This window comes from Chiroxiphia lanceolata, chromosome 16 (genome assembly GCF_009829145.1).
Source record: "Chiroxiphia lanceolata isolate bChiLan1 chromosome 16, bChiLan1.pri, whole genome shotgun sequence".
Classification (NCBI taxonomy): domain Eukaryota; kingdom Metazoa; phylum Chordata; class Aves; order Passeriformes; family Pipridae; genus Chiroxiphia; species Chiroxiphia lanceolata.
The window spans coordinates 9,188,810-9,201,991 of NC_045652.1; the positions used below are offsets into that span (position 1 = coordinate 9,188,810).

The 13,182-nt window shown below is 40.7% G+C and overlaps 1 protein-coding gene across 1 annotated transcript; it reads left to right on the plus strand.

Moving 5' to 3' along the window:
* Positions 1-320: 320 nt before the first annotated feature.
* Positions 321-12,156, plus strand: LOC116794921 (cytochrome b-c1 complex subunit 2, mitochondrial). Its single transcript, XM_032704122.1, has 14 exons — positions 321-451; positions 2,734-2,826; positions 2,954-3,103; positions 3,581-3,645; positions 4,617-4,673; positions 5,000-5,124; positions 6,523-6,620; positions 7,043-7,100; positions 7,262-7,357; positions 8,225-8,424; positions 8,680-8,760; positions 9,302-9,378; positions 10,622-10,775; positions 11,624-12,156. The coding sequence occupies exons 1-14, from the start codon at positions 416-418 to the stop codon at positions 11,705-11,707; spliced, it is 1,374 nt and encodes a 457-aa protein (XP_032560013.1). The 5' UTR covers positions 321-415; the 3' UTR covers positions 11,708-12,156.
* Positions 12,157-13,182: the final 1,026 nt, after the last annotated feature.

A 13,182-nucleotide genomic window follows, 5' to 3' on the forward strand; every position in this document is an offset into this window, starting at 1 on the left:
TACGCTCCAGCACCTCAGTTTCCAGCGCTCGGGGAAAGGCGGCTGCAAGCGCCACGGAACGGCCCTACCGCTGTTTGTTTACGGCTCGGCACAGCTGCCCCAGGACCGCGCGCCCCGAGGCACATTCCCGAGGCACATTCCCGAGGCATCTTCTCGAGGGATATTCCCGAGGGATTCCCGCCCGCGCTGCCCGCAGCGTGTCCCGGCCCGCAGTGCCCGGCAGGGGGCGCGCTCCGCGCAGGCGCACTGCCCCTGGTGCCCGCGCGGTGGCGCTGTTCGCGCCCGGCCGGAGCAGTAGAGTTGGGGCTGCGCTCGGCAGAAGGTCAGCGCGGCGCGGGGCGTGCCGGGAAGGCGGGGTGTCCCTGCGGCACAGCCATCTTGTCCTGGCCGGGGCCGAGCCGAGGGGCGCGGGACGATGAGGGGCTTCCCGGTGGCCGCGCGGTCGCTCTCGGTGAGGCGGACGCGAGGACGTCGTGGGCGGTGCGGGAGGGGCACGGTCGGCCGTGACAGCCGCTGTCCGCGCCCCGGCGGCTGCGGGCGGGCCTGACCCGGGCGGCGCGGGGCGGGAGCCGGGCGGGGGGCGCGGGCGGGCCGTGGCCCCGGGCGGGGCTGGCGGCGGGGTCGCGGTGGGCGCCAAGGCCGGGGCCGGGCGGGGCGGGCGGGCAGAGGAGTGCGGCGGCGGGTGAAGGTCAGGCAGGCCGCGGGCCGGGCCCGGGCAGGGAGTGGCCCCGGGGGCTGCACCGGAGCCGCCCCCGGCAGCGCCCGAGGGGGGAGTGGCCCCTGAGGGGATCCGGCTGCTTGTGGTGACACGGTGGTGCCTTTGGCGTTGGGGCTCGGCCTGTCCCACAGGCGGGAGGGCAGAGACCTTGTCCCGCTGCAGAGGCTCCCGTGGAGCTGGTACAGCGGGATAGAACCGGGGTTAGAGCTCCGCGAGAAACGCGCCCTAGTGGGAGAATGACTTCTGAGTGATTGACAGCGTGGTTGTTTTAGACATGATTTAGTAATTGATAAATAAGGAGGCTTAGAGGTTAAAACTCGGTATCATACCCAGTTTTTGATGGGGGAAGAAGGGAGTTTTTCCCAGACCCATACACGGAACAGCCTGTGGCAAAGCAAGGGGAATTACATCACTGGTATCCCTACAGCTGGGGGCAGTGGTGCTGCTGTCACTCAGTTTTCACCTTGACATGTATGGGAATGAAGTTATTTTTTTAATGTGAAAATAAGAGTAATATGTAAGTTTATTCTACAAGTATAAGCAACTTCTAAAGAGGGTGGAAAGAAATAAATTTCAGATTTTAGATTGATAGTCTTGTCATTTCTGTTGCTAGCTGCTGAAGGGAAGGCTTTTGCTATGTGAAGAACTGCTTCTGGTTTTTAGAATCCTAGAGTCGTGGAATTGTAACCGAAAAATCAATAAAATTCTCCAACACTCTTTGCAGGATTAGAAAGCAGGCATCACTTTATTTCTGTGCCAGGCACGCAGGGGATATCTCCTATCCCTTGAATTAGCAGTTTATTTATACTGTAGAGATATACACATTCAACATGTTTCTTAGAAAAAGGCTGGACTGTGTTAACTGTTTTCCTGAAATATTAGCATATTTACACACCAGTTTGAGTTCTTAGAAGAGTTTGCATTATATTAATTGTTTCCTTACGTGAAGTTGTTCATCTTCAGTTATGCAGCTAAGACCCCTGGGTCCCCCCAGTATGGACTTGATGAGCAATCTTGTGCACCCAGATTAATTATGCCTTTAGCCATATCAACTCTTATCCCCTGGTTTTGTAAGCAAACCACTGGTTTGGGTTGGAAGAGACCTTAAAGACCATCTACTTCCAACCCTCCTGCCAGTCAGGGATTTCATTCACTAGATCAGGTTGCTCAGAGCTCCATCCAACCTGGCCTTGAACACCTCCAGGGGTGGGGCAGCTACAGCTTTGCTGGGCAATCTGTGCCAGTGCCTCACCACCCTCACAGTTAAGAATTTCTTCCTAACACCTCATCTAAACTTGCCCTCTCTCAGCTTAAAACCATTGCCCCTTATCCTGTCACTGTCTGCCTGGATAAAAAGTCTTTCTTCATCTCTCTTATAAGCCCCTTTAAGGTATTGCAGGACTGCAGTGAGGTCTCCCCAGAGCCTTCTCTCCCCCAGGCTGAACACCCCCAGCTCTCTCAGCTTGTCTGTGTAGCAGAGGTGCTCCAGCCCTTTGATCATCTTCGTGGTCTCCTCTGGACCCGCTCTGTCAGGTCCAAACTTGAGTTTGAGGGCTTGCCTATGTGTCCTCTTTGTGTGCAGCAGTCAGTGTAGGCAGGTTGGTGCTCTGGGGGGTGACTCTTCAGGAGCTGAAGTGCCTCCACCTGATAAATACAGTTATCTCCAAGCTGGTGTGCTGCACATGTGGCTGCTGGTTCAGTCATTGCTATGCAGGGGTCCTACAGACTGTATAGGACAGGAGAGATTCCCACTGCACAGCAGCAGAGGGGAAAAACAAAAGCTCTCTTGCAGTGCTGTTTCTTGAACTTCCAGAAAGCTTGTGTAAATCATTGCACAGGTTTCAACAGTGATGTAAAAAATAATCAGAGTAATTACATGGGAATCACTGTTTTTACTCTGGGGTTTGAAATCCTTCATTGTATTTCTAGTTTAAAATTAGTTGCTTCCTCAGTATGTAATGGAACATATGATAAATGAACTAAGGAAATCCATTCTCTTTTGCTTTCTCTTCTAGAAGAGATTTTACTCTCTTAAAGTAGCTCCTAAAGTTAAAAGCTCACCAACTGCAGCAAAAGTGAAATTATCTCCAGAGTCTGAGGATCTTGAGGTCAGTATGAGTACTGGTATTTATTTCTCTTTCCTTTTAATTTATTTTTTAAAACTCAGTCGAAGCAGAGCTGTGACTGTACTTCCAGTGAATGACTAAACCATTTTTTTTTTCCTCTTTAATACAGATCACAAAATTACCAAATGGCTTAGTTATTGCATCTCTGGAAAACTTTTCTCCAGCTTCAAGAATTGGTGTGTTTATTAAAACAGGCAGCAGATATGAAACCACCAGCAACCTGGGAACTGCTCACCTGCTTCGTCTTGCATCTAATTTGGTAGGTGCTTATTCCCTTTGTTATGATGTTGGCAGTAGATGCAGTGGTCAAAAGTTTATTATTGCAAAAGTAAGCGTTACGGTAAAAAATTTAATGTAACATCCTATAAAGTGGGAAACAGTGGACCCTGGTACTTGGTTACCTGGTTTGAGTGCAGGAGAAATGACATTATGTCCTGGAAGACAGGAAGAAATATTTCTTTAGAATTATGCTCTCCTGTGGTGCCTGAAAGTGTAGGTATATATATATATATATATATATATATATATTATATATATATATATCTAACTTTGCACATAAATTATTTTATTTAGGCTGCAGTAAAAATTATTTTAGGTGGCTGACACAAGCTCAATTTTGTGCATGTGTGTGGAATATTTCTGAATAGTTTTTCTTATTGCTGCCATTAACCCCAAACCTGTTCTTAAATAGCTAGAATTATAAGTTGCCTTTTGGTTTTTTTTATTATTTTCATAGACTACTAAAGGAGCATCCTCCTTCCGGATTACTCGAGGCATTGAAGCTGTTGGGGGCAGCCTGAGGTTTGTAACCACATAGAGAAATAATCTGTCTTGGTAGGATGCAAATGAGCTCTGTGACTGAAGGGAACAGAAGACAATATGCACAACAATGTGTAGGTGGATAAGCTCAGTGTGGAACTGGTACTTGAAAAGTGAATGTTGTCAAGGAACATCTTGTACTTCACATTTTACGAAGCTTCAAGAGTGCACTCGGGATTTGTATTTTACAAAGACCTTTCAGTAAGCAAAATATAAACGTTGTGTACCTGGAAGAAATATAATTTGTCTAGAAAGCTTAAATTTTCTTTCTGCCTTTTCAGACTTCAAGATTAAACTTGCTGAAGTCAGTAGGTTATTTTTTTTCTCCATCTTTTGTGAATAGATACTACTCATAGTGCAAGTTCGGGAACAATTCAGACAGTAGTTGGCTTTCGTGATTTGAGAGTTTAAAGCCTAGAAAACAAGACTAAGAGAAATAAAAGAGGGATCTCGCTGTGCCTCATTTCTTGCAATGTATCTTGAAATCATCCAGTAAGATTGTTTTATTTAGAATTTGGTTAAAAACAGACTTGAGACTACCCTTTTTTGTTCCTGTCAATAACAAATGCATTTGAAGTGAAAGGACAAGACCAAATATGTTTTCTGCCCAAAGAGAATAATTTCTAAATTTCTTTATTTAATACATATATACATTTTTCTTGTTCTGCTATTCAGCCTTGTTTGCTGTTTTACCTTGAATTATTGTGGTATCTTAAATTCTGTTGGTCACGTGACGCTTGTTATTACTTGAGTATTGAAGATGGGAGTTTTAATTATGTCTGGTTTTGCAGTGTTTGTATTATCACTCCTTTAAACAGTCATCCCAAGCAGATTTAAGGTTAAATGACTATTCCAGTCCATATCTTGCTGCTGAATTCAATAAATGTGGAAAATGTGGGAAAATCCACTTCTGTGTTCTGTGCTGAAATGGGTTTTGCTTTTTTCTCCTTTAGTGTGTACTCAACAAGAGAGAAGATTGCTTACAGTGTTGAATGTCTGCGGGACTATGTGTAGGTATCTGGATGTGCTGTAAAGGGAATTACTGCATTCTGTACAAACTTTTTGTAGTAAAGATCTGTCATTTTACAGGGTGGGAGGAGTGTCCTTGTGCTTCTGTAATAAATCAATAAATCAATATATTAATATTCAACTTCTGTGTCATATTCCTGAGCATATGAATGCTACAGAACTGAAGTTGAATTCTTGTACTTTGTATAGCAGTCGTAATAACTGCTCGGATACATTTTGTTGTTAATGTGTTGCTTACAGATCTGTTTGAACTGCAGAAGTATGTTTTACTTTTGTGGTTAATGCCTTTGTAACTTTTTTTGTCTAGTGATACAGTAATGGAGTATCTTCTTAATGTCACCACAGCATCAGAGTTCAGACCATGGGAAGTAGCTGATCTTCAGCCAAAATTGAAAGTTGATAAAGCAATTGCTTATCAGAGTCCTCAAGTTGGTAAGTGTGTTTTCTTACTCTCTGTGAGAGTTCCTCCAAAACGAAAAAATGTGGAAAAAATAGTTTCCCTTTTGCTCTTTCACATGACCATTTAATATTTCAGCCTGTTGATAGGTATGATCTTTTTGTTGTAATGGAACTTTTTTTAATACACAGATTTTTCCAACCCATGGTAACATTTAGCAAATAACATACTGAAGACAGTTTACACCGTTCTTGACAGCTTTCATTTTACCTTTTTAATTCTTTTGGAGTACAACCAAAGAATGTGCAAATCATGACTGTTGTTGACAATGTATTTGCAACAGCTTGTGTAGTGAAAACTATTTAGGTATTACTCATTGGTGTGAAAACAGTATTCTACAAAAGACTTCTTGAATATGGTTATTTTGGTATAAAAACAACATGTATTTTCATCACACTGAAAATGGATTCCAGCTTTAGGATGGTAAATTTAGGTTTCTGTGTTTAAAGAAAAGCAAAGACACACAAAGCCTCAGCCAGATCGAGCCTATTCCACTTTATCTTGTGTTATTAACAGGGGTGATCCAAGATCACCCAGGTAGTTCTGCACAATAAACATCATCTGTACCACTCTGTGAAGGATGCTCACCTTCATAACCCACTGAAGGTGACAATGTAATGTTGGAAAAATCTCTGGCTTATATTGAAGTCCTACTATTTTTTTAAATCAGAGTCACAGTCTTTTTTTTGGTTTGTTTTTAACTTGCATCAACTGCAGGTTGGTTTTCATAGTAATTTAATATTTTCAGTTACCGTTATGTTCAGAAACAGAACTATGAAGAAAGGATTGTCATCTCTTTAGGAAAAAGTATGAACAAATACTGGGAGAATATCAAACAGGAATGAGTAGAATGCTATTGGATACAAGAAAAAAGTATAGAGAAGGTACTTTAAGACACTGGCATGCTTCATATCAATAGGGAGATGAATGAGACACCTCACAAAGCTACAAATAGTATTACAGAGAGCCTGTTCTTTTCTCAAGATCAAGAACAAGGAATGCTTACAGTGAAGATGATGATTCTGAAACTAATTAAAAGATTGTTGTTGTTTTTCTACTGCACCCCTTCTCCACACACTGATTGCATTTATAGCTTACTGTTGAGGCCAAAAAGTGTTGATCATATACAAGTTATTAGTTTGTTTTGGTTTCTTTTTAATAAGTTACAGAAGGATAGAAGGCCTCAGACCAGATTGCTCCAGCCCAAAGATTTGGATGAAACTTCATGTGGACTAGATTATTCTAGCCCTGTTTTTGCAGATCTTATGGTCCTTAAAGTGGACCACAGCTCTGTTTTGTTTAGTTTCATTCAGAATCTTCATTACAAGTGTCTGTTACATTAACCATCATCACTGAAACTTTGTTCCTCTTAGGAGTGCTGGAAAACTTGCATGCTGCAGCTTACAAGAATGCTCTGGCAAACCCCTTGTACTGTCCAGATTACAGAGTTGGAAAAATTACTTCTGAGCAGGTAGGGTTATTTGTGTTGTGTTAGGAATCTGCTTCAGTTTTTTTATCGGGAACGGGTGATGTCACTTGTGAGAGGAAATTAATTTAGGAAATATACAGTTAGTATTTACTACCTTATTAGTCTAGTGTTCCAGTAATTTTATTTTCATGCAGCTTTTAGTACTGGGTACAGAACTCATATTCACATTTAGAGAGGTGGTTGTTGTCAGTGGCTTTCTGTTGATAATAAGGTTGTCAATGAAATGCAGGTGTTCTTGTATAAAAGGGTTTTGTGGTTGTCTCTGGGGAATGCAATGAAGTGCCATTCTATGGGCAGTTCCTTTTGGAAGCATTGGGGTTTGCTGCAAAGGGGTATGTCAGAAACACACTCAAGATGTTTGTTTTTTATACAAAATACTCTAAAATGTGAATTTACTGTTGCAGCTTCACCATTTTGTACAGAACAATTTCACAAGTGGGAGAATGGCTCTCGTTGGAATAGGTACGTGTGTTCTTGGATGGACTCTGCGGGTCATGCAGAACTCCAGTAGAAATTGGAGTTCTCCTAGAAGTAAAGTGTTGTGGTGCACGCTTCACACCCTTTTATCTGACTGCTGTAGCTTTTCAATGTCATTGCATTACTTGGAATAACTTGTATTGCAGGTGTGAAGCACTCTGACTTAAAGAAAGTGGCAGAGCAATTCCTAAATATCCGAAGTGGAGCTGGTGCTTCTGGTGCAAAGGCTGTTTATCGAGGGGGTAAGTTTCTTATTTGAATGACTGATTTCCTGTTTGTTATAAATATAGTATTATTCAAAATTGCAACTGAAAACTGTATAGTTGCACTAAATGCTGGACATGGGAGGTGACAGTTCAGAGGTGTCGCCCATTTAAATAAGCAGAGGATTATTCCCCACCGTGGAAAGTTCTGCCATAAAACTGAACCCAGATCTTCAACAAAGTTTTACTGCGAGATCATTTATTCTATAAAGTGAAAAACAAGCTGGCATATGGTTTCTCTTGGCAGTTTTGGTAAGATTCCCTTAAGAGTAGGTTAAGGGCTGTCAAGAAGTGAAGGTAGCATTTCTTCTTAGGGAAGATGTGTTAAAATGTTGTAAGTCAAAGCAATGCTTAGTTCTTTCAGAGCAGTATCTTGCACTGAAAGCGACAGCTACTGGTTAGTTGGAGTATTGGATGTTTCTATAAAGAGGTTGGAGGGGAAAGAAAGTTTCCAACATTTAATATTTGACTGGAATAACTCCAGTTTCTATAAACCAGAATAAATATTATTATGAACAGAAGGTGCACTGCTTTTCTGGATACTTGTTGTGTGGAGACTCACTGAGTTTTATCATCCCACACTGTGTATGGTTTAGGGTCAGGTTCCAGTAAGGCATAGTGAGGTACTTGGTTTTGTCCTTGCAAGAAAATTTTGAATGTAAAGGACTTTTAAAATTATGTACAGTCTACAAACAGCTTCATGGTGTCTTCCTGAGTAGACATGCAGTAACTTCAGACCCTGGCTTCCCTCTCGTGAAAGGGAAATATTTCCTTTCCATACCTGTGAATGCACAGTGGTTTCTAACTGAACACTTACTACCTTTTGTTCTGGTTTTGTATTTTTAGGAGAAATCAGAAAACAGAATGGTGATAGCCTTGTCCATGCTGCTATTGTAGCAGAAGGAGCTGCTGTTGGGAGTGCAGAAGCAAATGCCTTCAGTGTTCTTCAGTATGTTTTAGGAGCTGGGCCCCTTGTCAAGAGGGGAAGCTGTGTTACCAGCAAATTGTCCCAGGCTGTTGCTAAAGCAACTAGCCAACCATTTGATGTAAGTTCTGTAATATTTTCTGTAAAATGTGTATTATCTTTGAAAGGCTACTACCTTCGGCTGCAGTCTTAATTATTTCGTTCTTGCACACGTTACAATGTATCAATGAAGCTTTCCAATCTGATCTTTCCTCTGCACAGATGGAGTTTAGCTTCCTGAATTAAGTACTTTAGATCCTTATAGTAATTATTTTCCTGTGTTTGATGCTGAATTGCTCTGGTACTTGAAACAGTTGATGATGTTTGTTTTTTGCAGGCTTCCGCATTTAATGTTAATTACTCTGATTCTGGGCTCTTTGGGATTTATACCATATCCCAGGCTGCAAATACTGGGGAGGTGAGTTGCTGATGAGAATTTAAGTATTAACAACATAACCTTCAAAGTAGTGTTTTGATTTGTGATAGTGACTGATTCATCTAAAAGAAGGAAATTAATCTGGTTTGCTATATAAGAATGCTGCATGTTCAGTTATGACCCAGCTCTGTAAGCTGAGAATGAGACTTACTTTCTGAGAAGGACAGATACATAATATGAACTGGAAATAGTAAAGTGCCTTGAATTGCTGACTGCAATTGCTGATTTACATTTGTAAGCTGGCTCTTGAAGCTGGCAGAACTGAATACTCTCATGAAAAATGGTGGCACCATATAAATTAAAGTTGTGGTGCAGTTAAAATCCACACTGGTTTCTGTGTTCACTGGGGCATTCATTACAGAGGTTTTAGTTTTGTTATAAAGCCATTCAGAATTGTGTTCAGGCAGACAATCCTAACATTGTCAGCTGCTCTCCCCTGAAGTTTCCAAGATCCCAGATCATAGAAATAACCTGTTGAAGTTTAAATGTGGGAAGAAGTTTTAAATGGTGTGATTTTCCTCAGGTCATTAAAGCTGCTTTGAACCAGGTAAAGGCAGTTGCTCAGGGCGGTGTCACCGATGCCGAGGTCACAACGGCAAAGTAAGTGTGTAAAGAACTGGCTCGTGTGCTGTAAAGAAAAGTTTCTTAGCATGTAGCTACTTTGTCAGACACTTAGTCTGTACAGCAGAGTTTTTCATCCTGTAGTTATTTCCATGGGGAGCTGCTCACAGTCCTGCATTAAAACTGAACTGCTGTCAGTACTGGTTTCCAAAGCTCTACTGGTTCTCCAGTAGTGTTATTTCCTAATAAAAGCTTGTTAGGTAAGTGTTCATGTTTTCAATATAAGAAATTAGCTAGTGTCAGCAGATTCTGTTGTTTTAATCATACTCTGTAGTATTAAGATGTATTTAAATTAGAATCCTAAATTGCCTTATTTAGGTAATTCCCTTTACAGTTGCACTGCAGGAATTCCCAAAACAATTATATTAAGCAATCTGTGCCATCTTCAAAGAATAATAGTAATGAGGGTCTGCAAGTGTGAAGTGCTGAATTAGTGATGTTCCATCCAAGTGCTTGAAATACATGCCCCTAGGAATGTTTCAGATGGAGGGGGGGGGAAATTACTATTACAGAAACAGTAATACCGACACTTCAGTTGGAAAATTTTGTCTGTTGCATGTGTAAAATACTTATAAGACTCCATGTAAAGTATAATTACTCAAAACTTGATAGCCTAGACATGATTGGTTCTGCTTTGGTCATTAGTAGCTAAATGGTGGAAATACTAAGCTACTTAATAATTTGCTATTGGAATAAATAATTTTCTATCTTTTTATATTTAAAAAAAAAAGGACTGGCTTATAAAAAAAGGTTTTCATATGTAGCAGTGAGACTGCATAAAACAGGAAAAAAGTGTGAACTTGCTGTCTTTTAACAACACATGGAACTATTGCACAAGGTGACTGACCATTTACATTCACTGCTTATCATTTAAACACAAAATTGCTCTGCATGCATCTGTTTTTCATGAGAAACATTAGGTTTAAACTTCATAGAGTACTGCATTAGTTACTTCAAACAGAAATCTTGAGCTAGAGATCTTCTGACCATGTGGGGAGGCAGTAGGTGTTCAGGTACCTGGCACGTTGATGCTTGGGCTATTTGTGGTGACACTTTCCTAACTGTGGAACCCTTCTGTACTTGAAAAGGAAAACCTTGCAAAATGGAGAGCAGTCTGGAAAACTTAAAAAGCACCGAAACTCTTTGTGTTTACAGGGGTGGTGGGGAAGGTGATAGCAGGACTCAGATGCTCACTCATTCTTGGTGCTTTGTTTGATGGCAGGAATCAGCTGAAAGCCAACTATTTGATGTCAGTGGAGACAGCACAAGGGTTGCTGAATGAAATTGGCTCCGAGTCGCTGGTTTCTGGCACACACACGTCACCATCTGCTGTTGCTCAGAAAATCGACTCTGTAGCCACTGCTGATGTTGTGAATGTAAGTATGTGTTGGCATCTACAGGTGTTCCTTAATCACTCTGTAAGGGTTGTTTTTGTGGAAAACTGATGCTCATCTGTGTGTGTTTGTAAACACACACGTATACTGTCTTTAAAAAAAGAGGCAATTCATTTGCAAATCCCAGCTGGGTATCTTGATATCTTTACATACTTGATTGACAGAAGATCCTTTAATCCAATACACTCTAAGTACTGTAGCTAGGACTGATGTAAAATTCTCATCTATTTCACTTAAATTTACCAAAATTGCCAAGTAAGATTCATGGAGAACTTCATATTAGTTCCAGTGCAGGTGATTCTGTGTCAAGGCTTTTTGGATTCCTGAGTCTAGAATATTTGATGTGCTTAATAAAACAATTAGGCTTTCAGTGATAAATTGATTTAACTGCATTGCTGCTGCACATTATCTTGTGCCTTTTATGTGAAGCAAACTTCATACAGAAATCCATCAGAAAGAGAATTTCTATGATATAAAACTTGCTTTTTTTACATTCATTGCTTATTTGTGCTGCAGCAGAAACTAGCAATAGCTTTAGTAGTGAGGAGAGATCTATATTTTGTGGTGTAATAATTTTTCTAAGAATAACCATTTTTGGAGTTCATACCTTTTATATCCAACTGTCATTCTGCCATTTGTGTTTAGATTATAAAGTAATGAACAGCTGGATTAGAAGCCATTAGGTTTATGCAGCCAAAGGAAGATTGTTTACATGATGTTATAGTAGTGTCAGGATGTGTTGTTTGGTTTAGTGACTTGAGGCTGTGAGCAGCATGGGAAGCTGTTGCAGTGAGTATTTCCTGACAGCCACTTTCCTGATTCATTTTCAGGCTGCAAAGAAGTTCATCAGTGGGAAGAAATCAATGGCAGCTAGTGGGGACTTGGGAAATACTCCTTTCCTTGATGAGTTGTAAAAACAAAACTGGGATACAGATTCAAGATGGACCTGAGCTCTAAGTCACCCATGTTCTACATAAATTACCACTAACTTGTTATTTATGAATTCAGTTCTTTCAGAAGAATAATCTGGAGTAATTGTGGGCTTGCACTCATCAAATAAAGTGCTGAGTTCATACATTTTGTGTTGAGTTCTTTTCACTGAAAATGGTGTCTAAAAGGCTGGTAAGTTTGGCTCTGTACACTGAAGGTGAAAACTACAGTAAGAAAACAATGTGAATTTTAGTCAATGTAAAAAATAAATATATAAAAAATGATCACTGTGATGAAGACAAATACTGTAATTGCCACTAGTTGTCCACATATTCTTGTATGTTCAGGAAAAATGCTTGAATTTTGACTGTCTGTACCATCTTTAAATCCAGTAAATGAAGAAACTGGCCTTCAAATAAAGCTGACTATATTACTTTCTTAGAGCTTGCAACTGCTACTTGTCTGGGACTAGCAGAGGTGATGTTTCTCTCTACAAGTAGCATTGGAAGACATCTCTGAAGAGATTAGCTGTGTAGAGCTAGTACATAACTTGAAATACAGAACACAGACTTTTTTTGAAGTCTAGGCATATATTAAAAGAAAACAGATACAATGCACCTTAAGAAATCTAGGGTTTGAAGAAGGCCAGTTTTGAGCTGAGCTGTTGTGAAGAAAAGGCAAATTCTTCCAGATAGGATGTATATGATGCAGAAGGGTGGGAGGAAGAGGAACAGTATGAAAGACTAACACCACTAGCCCAGGACTGCACAATGCAGCATCATCATTATGGAGTACAGCATCACATTGTCTGTACCTACGGCCTGGATCAGGTGCTGCCAAACTTTGCTGGTAACATGAGTGAACTCACACCAGTATGACTGGGAAGATTTATGCTGAAAAGCTTCCATGTCTGTATCTTCATCACTACTGGACCCAGTGTCATCGTCAGCATTGTCACTTGTACTGGAAATACACAGCTGGTGTAAGTTTAAGATGCAATAATTCCCATAGCTACTCTGTTAGCTAATCAGGAAGTCTTCATTTCTTTCAAATACTTGTTCTAAAGACAAGGTCATTAGTTCTGAAGCTCCTCTAATATCAAATTAATATTGTGCATAGTCATACTATTTTGTTTGGACTCTAATAGCTAAGTTGCAGTTCAGTCAACAGAGAAGCAAGGTATTCCTTTTCTGCTCTTTCAGCATAGCAAATGATTTATTTAAACATAAGCTTAGAGGTTTAATCTCTTGGAAAGCCCCTTGCTGTGTGAGCTTCCTTTCTGCTGTTCTAGCCTAATTATCTCATTTTAATACTTCTGTTCCTTCCCCTGCCTCTGAGGTTTATTTCTATTAAAACTTTGTACCTCGGGAAAACTTGTAACTGCCTTGTATCCCAACTAGATTAATTGTACTTACTACGTGGACCACCTTTAGCATTGGGAGCAATATATTTTGAAAAG